This window comes from Myotis daubentonii, chromosome 2 (genome assembly GCF_963259705.1).
Source record: "Myotis daubentonii chromosome 2, mMyoDau2.1, whole genome shotgun sequence".
NCBI lineage: Eukaryota > Metazoa > Chordata > Mammalia > Chiroptera > Vespertilionidae > Myotis > Myotis daubentonii.
The window spans coordinates 7745357-7765535 of NC_081841.1; the positions used below are offsets into that span (position 1 = coordinate 7745357).

Sequence of the window (20179 nt, forward strand, 5' to 3'; positions counted from 1 at the left end):
GGAGGAAACTGAGGCACAAGGGCATAGGACTGCCCCGCCGGAGTTGGCACACCCTTCCGAACACCTCTGAGCACCCACTCCCGCCTGCCTGCCCTGTTATCACCAGGGCAAGTGCCAAGCTGCCCCGTGGGATTAGAGGCAGGGACGGATCCAGGCACCTGGGCCAGGGGCCGTTCCCGGAACTGCAGATAAGGGCTCCCACCTGGGCCTCTTATCTCAGGAACATTCCTTCCAGCCTGGTTACTCATTACCCTCTGGGCCCGAGTGCGCTGGGGGCCCTAGAGGGTCCTTGGCTCCCGAACCCAGTGCTGAGGGCATGGAAGCAGGTGGAGCTGACACCGTACTCCCAGGTCCCCAAACGTCGCGCAGGAACAGCGTCTCAAAAAGCCTTTTTAATCGGAACCCGGAGGCAGGTCTGGGGTGCACAAGAAGGTGGGGTCACACCTGATTTCACCTCGAGGCTTCTGGGACAAGGGGTGCTTGGGGTGGGCACGTTGGGGAAGCTCCAGGATGAGTGGGCAGGCGGCCCCTTTGGGAGGAGACAGAGGCCCTGTGTGGTATGCTCCCTACCCCCCACCAGCAAGGACAGCTTCCCCACACAAAGGCGGCTCTGTGAGGCCGGCCCTCCAGCCGGTGGGGGCGGGGCCGGAGGCAGGGCCCCGGGGTCCAGAGCGGCAGTGGGGGGAAGCAGGTCAGCCGGGCAGGGTCCTCGGGAACACCCAGGTCCCAGCACCAGCCTGGCCTCGCTCCCATGTCTGTCCAGCAGAGGCGTGGAGGGTTTGGGGGCAGTGTGGGTTCTCCATCCCTCATCAGCAGGACCCAGGTGTCAGGTGAGGGCGAGCTCTGCACCTGGGCTCTTCAGGGCAGTGAGTGGCCGGAGGCTGGGCGGGGTCCTGAGCCCACGCTCAGCTGCTCACACCTTGACCTCATCGTCCTCCTCAGCGTCGGCGAACTCGAAGGTGTTGGCTTGCACCGTGCTGGGCACAGGGGCCCGGCTGCCTGCCTGGGGTGCCCCCCACTCTTCATCCAGGCTCTCCCAAGAGGCCCGCCCCTGGGGCAGCACCTTCACCAGCTCCCGCCGAGCATCCATCTCAGTGTAGTGGCGGCTGCCCCGGCTGCCACTCCAGCCGGCTCCCCAGTGCCTGCCAGGGGCCATGTCAGCAGGTGCCCGGGGACACTCACCCACGGGGCTGGCCCGCGCCTCAGCCACTGGGCCAAACCCAGCAGTTACCCCATTGGGGCAGCGTCCACGGGGTGGAGGGCTTGCGGCAGGGGCTGGGAGGCTTGAGGCAGGGGCTGGGGGGCTTGAGGCAGGGGCTGGGGGGCTTGCGGCAGGGGCTGGGGCTGGAGTCTCAGCTGCAGAGCCTTCTGAGAGGCTCATGACCCCCAGCAGCTCACTGAGGAGAGACGGCCCCAGGTCGAGGTCCAGGCGGAAGGACTGGAGGGAGTCAGAGCGGCGAAGCTCAGGTTCGGAGGGGAAGGCACTGTCATGGTCTCGGTCACGAGGCTTTTCCGGGCGAGCCACGCGGGAGATAGTGCAGAACCCAGAGTCCAGACCTAGAAGGGAAATGGGAAGCGGGGTCAGGGCTGGGGTCCCTGACCAGCACCCGGGGAGGGGAGAGCCAGGAGCCACCCCGCTTGCGATGCGCCCTCTGTCTAGCAAGTCTCTCCCCGCTCTGGACTCAGTTCCTCCCATCTTTCCAATACAGGGAACCCAGGAGTCGCTCATGTGACCCTGGAAGCTGACAACGGACACGATCCTCATTCCCATTTTGCAGATGAAGAAAGTGAGGCTCAGAGGGGAAGGGCTTGCCCGGGGCCACAGTCTGAGGTGGCAGAACCCAGCCTGAAGCTCAGATCTCCCCCACTGTGACCTCGGCCGTGCCCCTGCTCTCCTGGCGTGTGGCTGATGCTGAAGGTGGGCTGGTCACAGTGATGAAACCAGCAGCCAGGGTCTGACTGCCTAGACGTCACAGACTCCACGGAGGCCTGGGGAAGTCCAGCCCCTGGCTCCAGCCCTCAGTGGGGTTCTGAGCAGAGACCCACAGGGGGAGCACTGGAGGCAACCGCTGGCGGTGGGGCAAGGCTGCGGGGCAGGGAATGGCCACGAGGTGGCAGCAGGAACCAGAACCCTGGTTCCCAGGCCAGCTGCCCAGTGGCACCAAGACAGCATCTGCCTCTCCCGCCCCACCAAGCAGGAAGGGCCTCTGGCGTCTGTCCACGTGAGTGGTTGTCCAGATTTGTCTGTGTATTTTGGGGAGACGGCTGGTTCCCACCCTCTGACCCCTCCCCCTCCACGGTCTGGGGTTTGGGCCTGACCTCCGTGGTGAGGCCACACGACTGTGGGGAAAAGAGCTCACTTGGAGGCTTGGTTGAACCGTTCAACCCTCCGGGTCTCAGCGTCGGAAAAACGGGCAGATCACCCAGGTGCTCACCATAACTGGAGTGGCCGTCCGCGGCGCCGGCGGGGCTGCTGTTGAAGCTGAGCTTGCTCACCACGAGGCTGTCGAGGCTGTCGTAGGCGGCCTGGTTGAGCTGGGGCAGGGAGATGGCGTTCTTGATGATGGGGGAGACGGCGGGCGGAGCAGGCGAGGCCGACGGCGGGGACGCTATCCGCCGGGGCAGGGCCCCCACCCTGCGCACCTGCTGCAGCTTCTTGGCCAGGAAGCTGCGGGGCGAACGGTGGGTGCCCCCGGAGCTGCCCCCGTGGTTGCTGAGGAAGGAGGTGTCGCCAAAGACGTCCCCGCCTCGGCCTACGTGCATGGTGTGCCGGAAGTCCCCGAGCGGGGGGCTGATCATGTCTGCAGTCAGCCGCCTCTTCCCGTGCGAGCTGGACACCCAGCCGACGGGTGAGAGCTTGCCCAGGCTCATGGTGGGGGCTCCTCTGGCCCCCTGGGGGCCCGGCATCAGCTCTGGCAGGTCACAGGTGCTGGTCCATGCCCAGCTGGGGCCCGGGATAGGCGGTGGGTCCGTGGCAGGTCCCTTCTTCTCGGTGTCAAGGGTGGACGGAGGCTGCTCCTGTTTTCCTAAGGTGCTGCTCCCAAATGCTGAGGCTGCGGGGGGCCCATGGCCGGTCTCTCCCTGCGGCCTGGCTCCTGGCCCCGTGGAATCAGCCGTCGATGTTCTGTCCAAGGACCGGGTAGGCACGCCTAGTGGACAGCCCCTCTCCCGTCCAGCTGGAGACCTGAGGGAAAGACAGAGAGGTGATGGGAGGCCTGGGGACTCTGGGGCCAAATAAGAACCGCCAAAGAGAACACGCTGACCGCCGACAACAGGGGCGGGGAGCACCGACGAAGTGCTGACCCTCACAGAGGAGGACACACGGTGTGAGCCCATGGACAGAAACGGAAGAGCAGGCAAAACTGGGCCACGGAGGCAGACATCAGAGTTGGGGTTGCCTTTGAGCAGGTATTGACTGGGAGCACAAAAACTCACAGGGCTGTACACCTCCACTGTGTGTGGTCATTACACAGGGCCCATTGATGAAGCGCCTACTAAGTGCCCATGACATGTTCATCACTCAATTTAAGTCACACAACAGCCCCCAGGGAGCACGATATTAGAGGGGAGAAATGAAGGCAAAGAAGTGAAATGACTTGCCTGAGACTACACAGGAGGAAATGGTGAAGCAGGACCCCCTCCACCCAGATCCCTTGAACCCCAAGCTACACTGCCTCCGGCGGGCAGGTTGAGCAAGTCCCCCCCTTCTCTGTAGGTTAAATTGTCTGCCAGTCCGAGTGGCCAGGAGGGAGGGGGTGCCCGTCAAAGCCTTTGTGAATGGCTGTGTAAACAGCCCACGCAGAGGTTCCGAAGGACCCTCCGCCTTCAAGGTGCTTCCTGAGAAAAGGATCCTGTGGTCCGAAGTGGCTTTTTCCAGATGTCTCCTGCCTCTGAGGCTCTGGGAAGGCCGGCAGGAAAGGACTTGGTCATAGTTTGTCTCAGTGATGAAGGAGTCTTGTCATCAGGGAACGAGTTTAGAAAAGGCTCAGCTGGCACCAAAAGCTATTATCCCTTGCCCACTGCCTCCCCTCCTGATGGCACCACAGCCCCAATCTTCTCTGAACTCCTCTTGGTCTGACCCTATCCCTTCTAGTATCTTAGAAAGTGGCGGCTGAAGGACACCTACGGGCCTCTGTCTGGTCCGACCTCCGTCTTCCGGGGGCCCAGAGAAGGCCAAGCTTGCTCAAGGTCACATGGAGAGAGCCAGTCGAGACTTGAACTCGGAGCCTCTGACTCACAGAGCCTTTGACGGGCTCCCGGAGCCCAGTCTTGTCTCTCCCCAGATTGGCAGCGCACGCGGAGGGTGGGGCACCTGTCTGGATTTTCCTGCCTTCCTCCTTCCCAGCACCCAGCTTGGTCTCTGCACGTGGCAAGCGCTAAACCAATACCGGTTTCATCAGGAGATCTTTGTGCCACAGGATAACCTTCGTGCTGAAAGATCACCCCTTGCTCCCTTCCGAGTGAGGGTGGGTGGGGGTTTCCGTGGCCTCACCATGCGACCTTGGGCAAGTCACTTACCTCCAGGTGCCTGGGACTCCAGCTGGCAAACACTGATAATAGTCTTTAACAAGAACACCTAGATCCCAGTCTCAACTTTTTTTTTTTTTTTAATAACTTTGCTGCCACCTCCAAGCATAAAAATCTCAATACTGCCCTTTGAATGTTATTTGAAATTCAAAATAGGTTAAATAACAAGATAAAAACAAAGGCGGCAATAAAACAAAGCTTGCTTTGTTTTCTGACTGCATTCTCTTTCCTTCCCACCATCTGATCCTCCCCCAACCCTAACTCCTCCCCTGGGGGGGCGGGTTGTTCTGAATCATCCCTTTCCCTGGCACCACTGGCACCAAGACGTCCGCGTGGAATGTTTGCTGTGGTTGTGAGGCGCGCTGCCGTTGGCCAACCATTACGTGATGTCATCTGATTCCCCGAGGGCTGGAGGGTCAGCCCACCTCACAGGGAGAGCCGAGGTTCGAGGGAAGGGGCTTGGCCCAGGTCACAGGGCAGGTACATGGCATGGGCCAGGTTTGCCTGCTCTGCAGACGAGGGATGAATGTCTGGAAGAAGACACTGGGGTGGGGGGATCATTCTGAAATGTCATGTGGAGGGCTTACTGTGTCTGCTATGTGGCCACACACACTTCTCGCCTAGCCCCCCAGCTTCCTGGCTTCTTTTTTTCCTATTTAAATATATTTTTATTGATTTCAGAGAGGAAGGAAGAGGGAGGGAGAGAGAGAGAAACATCAATGATGAGAGAGAATCATTGATCAGCTGCCTCCTGCACGCCCCCTACTGGGGATTGAGCCTGCAACCCAGGCATGTGCCCTTGGCCAGAATCGAACCTGGGACCCTTCAGTCCGGGGGGGCCGACGCTCTATCCACTGAGCCAATCCGGCTAGGGCCTTCCTGGCTTCTTGAAGGAGCTGCTCCTCTCAGCCAGAGGGGCTCCTGCCAAACCCCCATGGCCACTGGGACTTACTTGGGAGGCCAGCTTGTGCCCCGATCTGGTGATGATCCCACCTCCCAAGTGCCTCTGGGCACCTCCTGCCACTGCAGTAGAGAGCCCCTGCCATGCTGTGGGGCCAAGGGCAGGACACCGAGACCGGGGACCTGCTTTTCCCACGTGGAAAAACAAGACCAGCACTGAGGCCGGCCCCTCGCGGGAGCCTGTAAGAGGGGAAGGTGTAGTAATCAAACCCCAGACGCTGGGCCAGGGTAGCTCTAGGTTCAGATCCAACATCCTATACCAACTTCTCTCATTTCAGGGACTCGTGGTGGCAGCTGTTCAGCACTCGACGCTGACCACAGGGCATTGCTGGCGCTCGGGGCGCCCCGCCTGGCCCGGGAGTAAGCACGGCTCTGGGTGTCCTGGTACAAGTGCTACCTGCTTTCCTGAGCCTAGGAATACTACCTGCTAATGGTCACAACATCCATTTCAGATGAAGAAACAAGACACAGAAGGGAATTAGCTTGCCCAGGGCCACAGGCAGAAAAGAGGAGTGGCTGGGAGCGTCCCAGGATTCACCCAACATCCGCAGTAAGTGCCAGGGGAGGGGTGTGAGGGGGAGTTGGAGGGGACCCTGGCCAGCTGCCCAGCCTGGGAAGGGCATGCCAGGGACGCAGGCGGTGCAGCTCTATACATTCAGGCAAGACTGGTCACCAGCAGCCTCCGGGGCCCAGGAATCCTTACATTTACCCACAGAGGAGAGTCAGGCCCTAGCACATGGCAGGCGTTTACTCAATGGTGGTAAAGACCGCAAAGACCAGGTCTGAGGCCCCAGGCGGGGACCGTGTACTAGGAGCGGCCAATAGGGGCCGCTGCGGAGACACATGTGGTTGAAGGGAGGCCGGGCGCGCGTCTGGATGCGGGGGTGGCCGAGGCGCGCTCGGGGGCGGCCGCTCTCCGCTCGCCTAGGAGTCACCCAGGCTGCGCCGTCTACCTCGCATCCTGGAGGCCAGTCGCGTGCACCAGCCCCCTCCCTGCTGGGTGACACCACCCCAACCGATGGGCAGCGGGACCCTATCTTGGTTAGGGCCCCTGGAATAGGGGGCCAACTCCGTAGGTGGGTGGGGGTGGGGGGGGGGGGAGTTGGCTTCTCAAAGGCCAGCCGCTTCAAGGTGGACAGACGTGGAAACTGAGGCCAGAAAAGAGTAGCAAGCTGTCTGAAGTCTCAGCGGGGACCCGGGCTGGGAGCGGGGTGTGTGTGTGTGTAGGGGAGTCGCTTCCAGCCCCCCCACCCCAAGTTAGAGCCAAGTCAGTCCTCCCTGGGCGAGGGGAGGCTGCGGGCCGAGCCCCACAGGCCGGGTGCACCCCGTGCGCTCCGGGCCGCGGTGGCCCCGGGTCAGCCCCTGGGCCTCCCTGAGCCACAGTTTCCCCGTCTAGACCGCGGGCTTCGGAATTCGCGCGTCTTGCGCGGTTGGGACGGGAATAGACTATGTCGAGGGCCGCGGGATTGGAAGTCCGGGAGAGACTTCAGACATAAAATATGCCCCGGGGCAGCGGTTAGAACGCGGAGGGTCGCTCCCGGGGGTGGGCAGGGGACAGCCGGCTGCTTGGCCGGAGGGGAACCGGACGGGATGACCTCATCCGCTGCTCGGCCTGGAATGCAGCGGCTGGGGAGGGGGCAGGGTGCTCCGTCCATCTCCCCAGCGCTCCCCCCCATTTCCCGCTCTCCGCGCCGGCCTCCAGGAGCCCGGCATTCCGACACACGGCCCCCTCCCCGGCCCTCCCCTTCCCAGGCAGGAAGGAGCTTAGACGGCGCTCTGCTCGCCCCCTCCTCCTGCCACCCCGTGTGCCGTTCCCCCCAAATTTCTGCCCCCCTCTCCTCCAGGCGGGAACCTGGCAAAACGACCCCAAATTTGAAGTGTCCCCGCGCTGCTCCATGCCCAGCGCTCCGGGCCTTCCTGTTGGCACCCGGGCGCCCTCACCGCCCCGGCCCGGAGAGCCTAGGAGGGTGCAGAGGCTCCGGGGCGCCGGGTCCCCCCGCCGCGTCCCCGCCCACCCCGGGACCTGCGGGCCGGCTCGCGGTTACCTTCTCTCCGCGCCCCGGGGCTGCGGGTGGGAGCGGACGCGGTGGCAGCGAAGGCGGTGGCGGTGGCGGCAGCGCGTCCCGGCGCGCAGCTGGGGCGAGTCGCTGGGCCGGTCTGCGCCGCCCTGGCTGCGGGCTCCTCGGGCTGGCTCCGGGGCGGGGGCGGGGTGTGGGCGCGCGCCCTCCTCCCGCTCCCTCCTCCCGCCCGCGGGCGGGGCCGGCCCCCTCGGGGCCCCTCCCGGGCACCCAGCACGCCGCCCCGGCGGCGGCCAGAGCTGGAGGGGGAGTGGCGGGGGCGCCAGGCCGGCCGTCCGGGCAGGAGGAGCCGGGGAATGTGCGGGTTGTCCGGGCTGGGCGACTCGGGGCGTCTGCAGCCAAGCCCTCCCTGCCGCTCTGCGCGTGACCCAGGGGCGCTCTGCCCTCGGCGACTCCCTCCTGGGCTCTGCAGCCACTTCCTGCGGGCGTTGGGGGAACCGGGATGCCTGACCTCGGAGGCCTTGAATGCCAGAGACCAGCTTACGCCTTGAGTTCTGCCAGCTGGGGTGGCCACTCCCTTTCTCCCATTCCTTTCAATCCTATAGAGGCCCCGCAGGTGCCAGGGCACGGACTTGAGCCCGACTGGGGGACAGGCCATGGCAGGCCGCTGAGAGTGGTGTGGTCTGGGGTGGTGGTCTCAATGACATGGGCCCTGAAACCCAGCGGGGTGCCTGCCTATTCTGCCCTGGCCCTGGCTGACCTTTTCAGAGCCTCTGTTTCCCTACCTGTAAAATGGGCTGATTAAAGCAGGCATCAGCTGTTATGTTACTAAGGGCTCTGCCCTGTCAGCACCTGGGAGGCTTGCGGAACAGGTAAATGAGATCACACCTCAGATGGATGGGTCAGAAAGCTGGGCTGCGCACCCTCCCCCGCCCCTGAGGTCAGGGAATCTGCTGCACACCGGGCCCCATGTCTTCCTCAAGGAGGGAGATAGAGCTCCGGCTCCCGCTTCGTGTTTTTTTGTTCCCCGCTGCTGCCCCCTGGGACAGTGAGCTCCAAGGACAGGCAGGAAGTCCTGGGCACTGTCCTTGCACAGAGACCCCACCAGGCTCTCAGGAGAGGGGAGGGCTCACTGAGGTCACCAGAGGAGGTAATACCCCAGTTGAGCTGTAAGGGATACATGGGCAGAGGGAAGGGCAGTGAAGTGCCCACACACCTGGCAGGAGAGAGCAGCAGCCAAGGGTTGGAGCCAAGGATCCCCAGGAAGGAGGCAGGCGTGGCTGGAGGAAGCGGTCTGAGCACCGACCTGGCTGGGGCCGAGGAGCCCTGTTTACCCACAGGTGGAGGGTGGAGGAGAGGGGGTGCGTGCAGAGTGCTGGGCTTTGTCATTGTCTTCCTGAACCCCCCCGCTGGCCGCCGGGAGGGGGGGGTTATTTGCACAACTGGAAAATGGGGAAACCGAGGCACAGAGATTGCCAGCACTTGCACACACCAGTCCGTGTGCTCTTTTCCTGGGGTCAGGCTTTGTCTCAGGGAGGATCGGGATAGCCTCAGAGGTGCCGAAGAGGAGGGTGAGGGAGGAGGGGGATTGCACTGAGGACCAGTGGTGGTGGGCACAGTCAAGGGCAGGGGTCCTCAAACTTTTTAAACAGGGGGCCAGTTCACTGTCCCTCAGACCGTTGGAGGGCCAGACTATAGTTTAAAACACATTATGAACCAATTCCTATGCACACAGCGGCGGCAAAAGCACCCGGCGGGCCGGATAAATGTTTTTGGCGGGCCGCATGTGGCCTGTGGGCCGTAGTTTGAGGACCCCTGGTCAAGGGCTGGGAGAGAAACTGGGCCAGGTCTGAGGGGTTAACATTGGGCCAGGTGTGCAGCCTCACTCACCGAGGCAGGGATGGGACCAGCAGGCAGCGTGATCAGGTGTGCGGGGTTTTTTGTTTTGTTTGTTTTTTTAAATCCTCACCCTCCGATATATTTCCATTGCTTTTTAGAGCGAGTGGAAGAGAGAAGGGAAGACAGAGAGAAATATGGATGTGAGAGAAACACATCGATGGGTTTGCCTCCTGCACTCACCCTGACCAGGGCCCAGGCTGGGGAGAAGCCTGCAACCGAGGTACGTGCCCTTGACCATACTCGAACCCGGGACCTTTCGGTTCGCAGGCTGATGCTCTATCCACTGAGCCAAACCGGCTAGGGCAGGTGTGCGTTTGAAAGCTCTTGTGTGAGCACAGAATGGACTGGACGGACGGTGACGGAAGCATGCCGGGAGCCGGTCCACCCTTGCTGCTTGACGCAGTCGCTGCAGGGAAGAAACATCTGCACAGCTTATGTTTCAAGGGACCTGGCGTATATGATGTATGTTTGCTCCCCCTCGTAGCGCTATGTGTTTTAACCAGGACCACCTCCCCGAGAAAGGTTGTTTCCCCAGGTTAGGGGTTAACAGGACTAAGGAAGAGAATAAATCAGTAAATCCCCCTAGTGTTACAGAAATACCATGTACTGCTTATGAAGAACTTGGACTAAGACTGTTGGCAATAAATTTGGTACTTGTTGGGCCACATCCCCCGGGGTCTGCCCACCAGGGAAAGCACCAAAGCCTATACCCCTGGAGACCCACCGACACAGGGCAGTCCCAGGGAAGGCAAGCAGTGAGGCTGGGTGGACATAACCTTTACTGGGTAGGAGAATCTCCTTCAGTCACTTCCTTGTAGCTTATCAGTAGAGCAGCGACCTTGGAATAGCCATTGTAATGGAACACAGACATTAACCTAGACAGGATTAAAATCAACAGAACTAGATAGAGACAGGATTTTTGGCAAAGGTCAGATAAGAAACTATGGAAATGAAATAAGGAACTGTACAAGGTTACCCAAAACATACCATGATGTGATTATAGAGGCATGCTTATGGGATCAAATGGTATAAATACAGATGTAACAGGACAATAAAGAGAGAACCTCGCCATGATGATCACCTGAACGCTGTCTCCGTGTCCTTCATTCTTCGCCAACTCCGTCCACACCTTTGGGGACCCCAACAGAAGCAGGGACTAGTAATAGCAGGAGTAATGCCAGCGTTTGTTGAGCACCAATGCGTACCTGGCCCAACAGCCTCTCCTGTGCGTCACCACAGTGAATCCTCATGGAGCCCGTCGGGACGGTACCGCCTGCCATCATGTCCCTTTTGCAGAGAAATTAAGTGACTTGCCCAAAGCCGCTCGCTTCGGCAGGATGTCCATACTTCCTGGTGTGCTCAGTACAGTTCCAGATGATGCCTACTGTCCCAGCGAGATTATTAATAGCACTTCCTTTCCCTCTCAAAAGGTGATCTGGTCAGACAATAAATTAATGTCACTCTAGTCAGAGGGTCCTCAGAGCAGCTGGCAAAGGAAGCGTGTGCTGTGATGCCAGAGGCTCAGCACCCAAATCCTGGCCATTGGCTCCCCAGCCGTTGTGTGACCCTGGGCAAGGCACTTAGCCTCTCTGAGCCTCAGGTTTCTGGTCTGTAAAATGGGTATAATTCCAGTGCAGATATTGGCTACTTGTGGGTATTTGCTACTTCTTGCGAGCCCCAGAGAGACAGCTGAGAAAGCGGTCTTAACAAAAATGGTTACAACCTGCCACACACTCACTCCGTCATCTTCAGCTCTGGTCCGGGGCAGGGGACCTTCTACTATGTGTCAGATGCTTGTCTGTTAGCTCACCGTGAGGCAAGCTGTGAGTCAGGAATCCTTTGCCCCACTTTACAGATGGGTAAACTGAGGCTGAGAGGAGCTCTCGTCCCTGGTTTCCGGATAGGAGTATCTCTCCATGCAGGCTGTGTTCCTGTTCCTGGCTACACTCTTTTTAAAAAAATATATATTTTATTGATTTTTTACAGAGAGGAAGGGAGAGGGATAGTTAGAAACATCGATGAGAGAGAAGCATCGATCAGCTGCCTCCTGCACACCCCCTACTGGGGATGTGCCCGCAACCACGGTACATGCCCTTGACCGGAATCGAACCCAGGACTCTTCAGTCCCCAGGCCGATGCTCTATCCAGTGAGCCAAACCGGCGAGGGCCTGGCTACACTCTTGATTTAAGGGTCCAACTCAGTTTTTCCCTCTGGAAAATGGGAGAACGGGAGGGTCTGGGCATCCCTATGAAGGATGTAGGATGGGCAATCCCCATTTTCCATGGTTTCCTCCTCCCCCAATTTCCTGTGGTCGCCCTCCTTCCTCTGGGGCTGTGCACAGGAACGTAGGGGTTAACCCTGGCAGAGCTGTAATCACCGAGCAGAATGCAGAACAAATGCCTGCCGGCTGGGGACTGGGAGCTGAGGTGGGACTGGCTGCCTGGAGCCAGGAGCCCCATCCCCTCCCCTGTCCAGGAGGAATGAGGCCCCTCGGGCCATAGTCACAGAACTCAGATGCCCCCTCAACTCTCCCCTGAGGCTGGGTGGGCCGAGGCCTGGGGCTTATGGGAAGGAGTCCTCTGTGGCGCTGAGATGAAGGGGGCAGGGCACAGCTAGAGAGAGGAACTTCCCCCTTGGGGACCCAGGAATGCCAGTGGCTGCCCACCAGGCTGCAGTGAGGTTTGGAGTGGGGGCCTTGAGCTGAGCGAGTTGTCTTGGCCACATCCACCAGCCCCCAGCCCAGCCCTAGGGAGCATGTACCCTTTCCACCCCAAAGCCTGGCTGGGCTTTTGGTCAGTTTCTGCATCTTCCCATTGATTTCTCTGCCCAGTCCTCTATTTCATAAGTGTCCATCCACCCCCAGATGCAATTGCTAATCCATCCGTCTACCCTGCCCACATGCCTACGTATTCATCTGCCTACCCCTCTACCCATCCCTTTAGCCACCTCCTTACCCATCCATCTATTGACCTATGACCCACCCATTCAATCATCTACTCACTTACCCGCCCCTCAGCTGACCCACTGTTGACACCCCTGTCCATCCATCCATTCACTCCCACCCATCCATCACCTACACACCCATGTATCCTTCCACCCTCATCCATTTTACCTACCTATAGATCCACCCACCCACCCACTCTCCCCATTCGGCATTCCTCGAGCTACTGCCCACACCTGCCCACCTAACCCCCTTCCTGACCCCCGCCATTCACCCACTCACTTCCCTGTCCATCCCGTAATGCTCTTCCGTGGACTCACCTGGCCTCTGCTGACCCATGCTCCGTGCCCTCACTTTTCTCACGGGCGGACACCTCGCTCACCTGCATCGGTGGCTCACCCTTGGGCAGAACATCCGTGAAGGCTGTTTTGAAAGGTCACCTCCTGCTGGAGGCCCTCCTTCAGAGTGAGCCTCTCTCCAGCACCGGTCCATTCTCTATTGGCACCTGTTGCCTGTGCAGGCGTCAACGAGACAGTGATGCCTGTGCTCCGGGCACATCTGGGGAATGAATGGTCACGGCCAGCAGAGGAAGGGGGGTCCTTGTCCCCTAAACTGACTGCACCCACCACGAGGGCAGGTGCGTTCCTCCTGGGACCCCTCCATGGACACGCTGCATGGGCTGGACTCCTGGCAGAGGCTCAGCCAGGCCTGGGCATTGCAGCGGGAGGGGGCAGTGCCGGTTTCTCCACGAGGGTTTCGCTGCGGTCGAGGTCCCCAGCTAGGGGAGACAGGCAGTGGGTTAGGGGGGCTACCCCTCATGCTCCCACCTCTATGACCCAACATGCATTTGCAGTCAGACAACCCCAAGTTCAAACCCTGGCTTTGCCTCTCATTAGCAACGTGACCCCTGGACAAGCCACTTCCTCGCCTGGGCCTCGTTTGCATCGTCTGTGATGAGCCATGAAGTTCACTGCCTGACCTGTGGTTAGCGGTCAGGGAAGGGTAGCTATTATTATTACTATTGTTATCATTTTCCTTCCCCCAGGAGCTGAGTTCACTTCACACACATTAAGTAGGTGCTGTGGGCCAGGGCTGGGCTGGGTACCTTGTGAGGAGGCAGCGGTAAGAAATGCAGTCCCCACTTGCAAGACGAGGCCAGGATATTGGTGGAGATGAAGGGCCAAAACAGTGGTAGAAGGGGCCGGGAGGCAAGGGACACTGAGGAGGTCCAGGGAGGCTTCCTGGAGGAGGTGGCATTTGAGTTGGGCCTTGTGTCTTGAGGTGAGATTGCGCACAGGTAGAGCAGGCTTCAGGAAGATGATCTGGGCCGCCTGGTGTGGCTTAGCAGTTGAGCATCGACCTATGGACCAGGAGGTCACGGTTCGATTCCCAGTCAGGGCACATGCTGGGGTTGCAGGTTCATTCTCCAGTATTGGGTGTGCAGAAGGCAGCCGGCCGATCAATGATTCTCTCTCATCATTGATGTTTCTCTCTCTCCCTCTCCCTCCCTCTCTGAAATCAATAAAGATATATATTTGAAAAAAAAAAGATGATCTGGGAAGTGTCTTCTGTGGAGGAGGGGAGAGAGGCCTTGAACATGGTGCTCTGGGAGGTGGGGTGTGGGGGCGCCCTTTGTGACATGGGCTAGGCTGGGTCACCGTCCTACCCCCAGTGATGGCTGCCCTTAGCGGCCACAGACCCTGGGGTGCCTTGGGGTCCTTGGTAGGGGTTTCCTCATTAGCAGAGGCCAGCCAGCACCCTGACTTTGAGAATAGGACCTTGCTCTGAGGGAGCCAGGATGGAGACCCCCCTGGAAGGACCCTCCCCCTTCTAGTTCCTGCCTCCTGCCCCGGAGCCCCTACAGTCAATGCTTGGTGGGCAGTTTCAGGGCCTCAGAGGGCTTCGGGGGACATGGAGGCCCAGAGAGGGTAGCACTTGCGAGGGTAGCACAGCGAGTCTGCAGTGGAGCTGGGAGCCCTCAGCTGCCGCCACACCCCAGGGTGGCCTTCAGTGTGGGTGCACATCTGTTGAGTGCCTACTGTGTGCCAGCTCCCAGCCTAACAGGACAAAGCAGTCTCGCAGTTGAGGCTCAGACAGAGCATGGACAGAGCATGGCAGGGCTTCCGGGAGGGCTGCCTGAAGGAGGCTTCGCAAACCAGAAGCTGTGAAAGCCAGGCCGGCACAACCAGTGTGTGTGCCTGGCATAAGGGTGTGTGTGCCCTGGCGAGTCGGCCAGAGTGGTGACAGACACTGGGAGTCTGGGCCCTGCCCGGGGCGGCTGGGGCCTGGAGGCCAGGTGATGGCAGATTAGTCCCTGGCTGTCCAGTCCGGCTGTTTCTCGAGGTGCTGCCTGGGTGTGAACGGGTTCTTGGGAGGCGTGGGGTCAAGATGGGAGTTAATCCCAAGGGTATTTTGGAGGGTGTGGCCACCGGCCCGCAGGGAGAGCCTGGCTCCCCGAGGCAGGCAGCTGTCGGGCCTGATGCCTGAATCGCCTCTGGAATTCCAGGCTCTGGGAAGAGGGCTGGCCGCCTGGAAGTTTTCTCAGCGGGCCTTCCAGCAGCCTGGGCTCTGGTTCCCTCATTGCTCCGCAGGGAAATGGGGGTGGGGGAGGGCCCCCCAAACCCGTCAGGCTCTTTCTCCTGGAGAACAGGACAAGAAGTTGGGCGGGGGCCGAGGAAGGATGCGGGGTGACCCTCCAGGACAGTCAGATGGATAGATGGAGGGGAGTTGAGGGTCTGAGGCCTGAGGCTACAGGGGTGGGAAGGGATAGCGCAAGGGGCGGGGCCAGGGGACCCTGTCACCGCAGGGGTGATGGGGCCGGGTGCTCCGGAGCTGGGCCTGGCGTCCAGGAGCCTGGATGGAAGGGTGGTGGGGAGGGTCCTCCAGATCTTTGTTCTCAACGTGAGGGGAGCGGGGTGGAGAGAGGAGGGGCGAGGGGGGGACAGGAAAAGTGTGTGAGGAGCAGAAACAATGGCCTATTCTCTGCCGTCCAGCCTGGCTCCAGAGATAGGCCTGTGGGCTGGAGGCCAGCCCTGCCTTGCCCTGACCATCTCCAGTGTGGCCTCCTCCAGCAACCCAGCCCCTGGGGCTCCACTTGGTCGTCTCTGGGTGGGGTGGGGGCTCCTTCCTCTCCCCCCTGACCATGGGCCCATTCCCGGCACGCGGGGCCATCTCTTTGTTTTCTTCTCACAAAAGCCAGACCACTTTGGTTGAAGGTTTTCACAAACATGATCTCCTTCGTGTGGTGAACACAGAAATAGCCTGCCTGCAGCTCCTGCCGGCTGCTCACAGAGCGGGGCCCATCCCCGGAGCTCCTGCCCAAGTCCCGGGCCCATTCCCAGTCGCCTGGCTGAGTCCTGGGTCCACCCCACTAAACCCAACTCCTAGCCCTCCCCCCACCCCCCCTTCCTGGATTGATGAGAAGAGGAAGGTTATAGAAGTGAGGGGAGCTGATGCTTAAATAACACTCAGCACTCCCTAAGTGCCAGACCAGAGCTTGGGCTCAGGGCTCCTTCTGTACTTGCGTTGGTCTAACCCTCACCGCACCATTGTGCAGATGAGGAAACTGAGGCCAGAGAGGTAACGTGACTTCCTCAGCCTCTCACAGCTGGAGTGGTCCTCCTGGACTGCAGCCCAGGCCTGTGGTGCCCACAGTGGCCGCTGCCTGGAGGGCAAATGCTTGGAGGTCATGAAGGGGCCATGATCCCCGTCTCAGGATGTGGGTGGGACCCCACACCTTGCACTCACATCCCCCTGGGGCCAGAATGGCTCAGAAGCATCCCTGACTGAGGGGTGTTGCCTCTACTTACACCTCTTTAGTTTATTTTCTTATACCTCTTTTTTTTAAAAGTATTTTTATTGATCTCAGAGAGGAAGGGAGAGGGAGAGAGAGAGATAGAAACATCAATGATGAGAGAGAATCATCGATTGGCTGCTTTCTGCATGCCCACACTGGGGATTGAGCCCGCAACCGGGGCATGTGCCCTTGATCGGAATCCAACCCAGGACCCTTCAGTCCACAGGTTGACGCTCTATCCACTGAGCCAAATGGGCTAGGGCTTCTTACACCTCTTTAGTGATGGGACACTCACCCCAGAGGACAGCCCTGCCAGCCAAGAATATCTCTCTGAAATGGAGCGGAAATCAACTCATCGGCTCTGCTCACTGCTCCACCTTCCACCTGCCGGGGCTGCACAGATGGCCCCAGCTGTCCCCCCTTTCCAACTGCCTGTCCCGGGGTCAGAAGGCCCGGTCCCCGCTAGTCCCTGCTGTGGGTCTTAAGCAGGTTTCAAAGCCTCCCTGGACCTCATCTGTAAAACGGGAAAGATCGCGCCTGCGACCGAGGGCAGCCTGGGAAGGAGCGCCACAAACCCAGCGGGGGCGTCAGGTGTTCAGGCTCCTCCTCGTACTCTTCTAAGCTGTTTCACGAACTGGCACCTCACAGCAAGCGCTCCTCGGCCCCTGGCCACAGGGCACAGCTCTTGCCTTTGGACTCGGGAATCTGAGCCCCAGCTCGCAGAGGCGGACGCAATGGCTTGTCCCATTTCATGTGTGGAGACGTGACTCCGGCCACGCTCCGTGGGTAAGTGGACCTCACAGGCCAGGAAACCTCGCAGAGGGGCGGAGTGGCCCAGGCAGCATCTTTCCGCAGGGTGATTGACCAACCACTTCCACCAGGCCATTCATTCCCCTGTCAGACCTGCAGGGGTTAACCGGGCTGCCTGGTGCCCAGACAAGCAGGAGGGAGGGTCTCATGGTGAGGGGTGGGGAGCGGGCCGCCCCCTCTGGGTCTGACCCCAGCTCGGTGAGCCTGGCCGGTGGGCCTGGGCCGGCGGGCCGCTTGAGCCCCTGCCAGCCTGGTGTTGACTCAGCCGCCTCTCCTCGGCCAAGGCCCGCCTGGCCAGAGCTCCCACGGGAGGGTCAGCGCATTCTTCTCTGGCTGGAGCTGGGGGTGGCTGGCACCTTCTGGCGCAGTGTGGGGGACAGATGCTGGGGTGAGGCTGGGAAGCTTTTTTGGGGGGTCAAGGTGGGGGGCACCACAGGGAAGAAGGATTAGCCTGGGAACTAGGCTACTTCAGCATCGGCTCAGCTTCCCGTTAATGAGCTTGGTGATCTCAGTAAGACACCAGCACATCTTGTGTCCATCCGCCTCCCTGCCTCAGTTTCCCTGACCATCAAGCGGATACGATGATAATAAGCCTGGCCCACCCTGCCCCATAGCTTTTGGGAGGATCAAAGGAGAAGAACGAGTTGGGCAGGAGTGAACACCCTTTGTAGGTCAAGGACGCACACACAGGGGCCGGCCAGCCGGCCTGGCCTCCTCCAGGTGGAGTAAGGGAAGGGGAAGGGATGCAGGGGCAGCTCTTGGCCGTGACATCCCTGCCTCCTCCCTAGGCTTACACAGTGACAACGACAGTAAGAGCCTGATGGAGACGGCAGGGGTGGGGAGCTCGACTGGGGAACTTACGTGCACATGTGCACAGCCCACGGACACAGACACTAGTGTGGCGAAGACTTGGGAGGGGCTGGTGTGGGGAAGAGGGGGTCAATGGGGGGGCGAGGGGGAAAATAAAAAACCCACAAGGGGACATTTGTAATACTTTCAACAATAAAGATAATTAAAAAAAAAAAAGAGTACCACCTCCCAGGTGCACAAAGTCCTTGAGCGTTTACAAAATCCTTCCACACCCATTAGCTCAGGCCACCCCACGATCCCCTACCCCAGGGCCTTTGCACTGCTCTTCTTCTGCCCAGCACACTTTCCCCACAATGAGTGAAAGGCTACCTCCTCCTCATCTCAAGCGTCACCTTCTTAGAAGCCTCCTGGACCACCTACCTAAATTAACTTCTCCTTCCCCACCCTTTGCCCCACTCCACTCTCTTCTACGCCGACTGCCATGATCTTGTTTAGGTAGAACCATGTCCGCCAAGGGCTTTAAGCTCCAGGAGGGACCATGACTGCCTTGTTCACTGCTGTGTCTGCAGATGGGCCATCGCCTTCCACAGTATTATTGTCCCCTCTTATAGGGAGGAGCCTGAGGCCCAGAGAGGGTGCATGACTGGTCCAAGGCCACAAAGCCAGGAAGGCATGGAGCCAGGTGGGGGCTCTTTTCAGAACCGCCCTGCACCCGCACTGCCTGCATCCTCCGCAGGGCCCTTCTGTCATCGCCACCAGGTTGAGCCAGTGCCCTTCCTTACACACTCGAGGTGCTATGCACCGACATCTGTCCGATTCTCTTTACAGGAAAATAAGATCCTGGATTCAACATACAAAGTGTGGCTGCGACCCTAGCGGGCCTCTGGGTTAACGCCTCCGGCCAGTGTGGGGGGCATCCCAGAGCCGCCTTACCCTGCGCAGGCAGGCTGGCCGGCCCAGTAGCTCTCCCAGAATTGCATCGGCAGCTGCCGGGTGGCCGGATGCCCCACCCCCCTTGCCTCTGGGCCCTGAGCCCAGGCCCAAGGCGGATCTGTGGCTGGCACTGCTCCTTTGGGTTGGGGTGGGAACACCGCAGGGATTTTAAAAATAAAGGGCCTTGAGACAGTGGCCTGGCTCAGCCAGCTCTGGGGCAGGGTGGGGGCCAGACAGGGACAATGGGATGCTGAGGCTTGGAGGCTGTCTACCCGCAGGGAGCAGCCAGGCCAGCTAACAGCACGGCTCTCCCAAGAACACTCCCTCCCCACCTATATAAACAAAGGTCTGGCATATTTACCGACCACCTACTATGTGCCAGGCCTCAGGACCGCAGGGTGGGACCCTGGCCTCTAGCCTCTCTTTCCCCCAACTGTGCTGCTCTCCCCGCTGTGGACCCCTCTCTTTACCCAGACGCAGGGCAGATGCGTTATTAAGTGCCTACTGTGTGCCAGGCAAGCCTGGCCTCTGTGCGCTTGCGCTTTTCTCCTCTGCACTCACAGTCCCTCTGGCCTCTCCCATCTCGGGCTATTCCCGTCTCCCTCTCTCTCCTCTGGCCCAGCTAACAGGAAGCAGCCGGAGAGGTCAAGGGCCGCTGGGCCTCCAGAGCCCAGCATCTGCACACACATGGGCCTGTCTGCAGGGTGGGGGGGACTTCCTGTTTATGAGAAGCACAAGGACCCCTGGGGCGGTGCCTCGGACAGGCCTCCTGGCAGCCCCTGCAGTCTAGGCCTCAGTCCCTCCCACAGAGGCCCCCCCATATCCCTACAGGCCCCAAGCAGCCAGCTCAGCCCCAGGCTGCTGCCCTCTCCCTGCCGGGGAGGGTGGGAGGGAGGAGGACTGAGGAGTCTTCGGAATGGCCAGGAATGTGGGAGTCGAATGTCCAGAATGTCCGCAGGAAGCATCCAGGCTCCAGAGCCCAGCCCCCCCTTGTCTGGGCGCCCTGCCCTGCTTTGGTGGGGGAGGGGCTGAGGCTTAGGGAGGGAAGGAGGAGGCCAGACCCCATCCTGCCCAGCTGGGCCCACAGGCTTCTCTGGCAGGAGCAGCGCTGGCAGCCGGGTCTCTCATCGGTGGAGAGAGGCGGTAGGTCTGCAGCTCACTCCGGCAGGCAGCCTTGGCTCTGCCTTTCTCCTCCGCCTCCACGCCTCACTCTGACCAAGATGTTAACTCAAACCGTAAAGAATCCCTCCTGTTCAAAGCCTCAGATCCAAGCAGGGGCAGGGGCAGGTGGAGGGGTGGGGCTGGCCAAAGGTGCAAGCAAACAGCCCTGTCCTCCTCCCCCTCCAGGCAGCGCTGGCCATTCCTGTGGTTGCCTAACAGGTATTGACCAAGGGCCTGAGGGTCAAGGCCAGCTGGAAGAGGCCAGGGAGAGAGACCTGTCTCTCTTCCCCTACCTAACCCAGAAGGAGGTGAGCAACACCTGT

The 20179-nt window shown here is 60.3% G+C and overlaps 1 protein-coding gene across 1 annotated transcript; it reads right to left on the reverse strand.

Moving 5' to 3' along the window:
- Window positions 1-377: 377 nt before the first annotated feature.
- Window positions 378-7871, reverse strand: CDC42EP1 (CDC42 effector protein 1). Its single transcript, XM_059681606.1, has 3 exons — window positions 7533-7871; window positions 2436-3184; window positions 378-1557 (listed from the first exon to the last, which is right to left on the reverse strand). Exons 2-3 carry the CDS (start codon window positions 2905-2907, stop codon window positions 914-916), a joined length of 1116 nt encoding a protein of 371 aa, XP_059537589.1. The 5' UTR covers window positions 2908-3184; window positions 7533-7871; the 3' UTR covers window positions 378-913.
- Between the last annotated feature and the right edge of the window lie 12308 nt (window positions 7872-20179).

Coding starts and splice junctions, on each gene's coding strand:
- CDC42EP1 (XM_059681606.1), bottom strand. CDS start 2,907: ATGCCGGGCCCCCAGGGGGCCAGAGGAGCCCCCACCATGAGCCTGGGC. Junction 1,558..2,435: donor GGACGGCCACTCCAGTTATG/GTGAGCACCTGG, acceptor TTTCCCTTCTAG/GTCTGGACTCTGGGTTCTGC.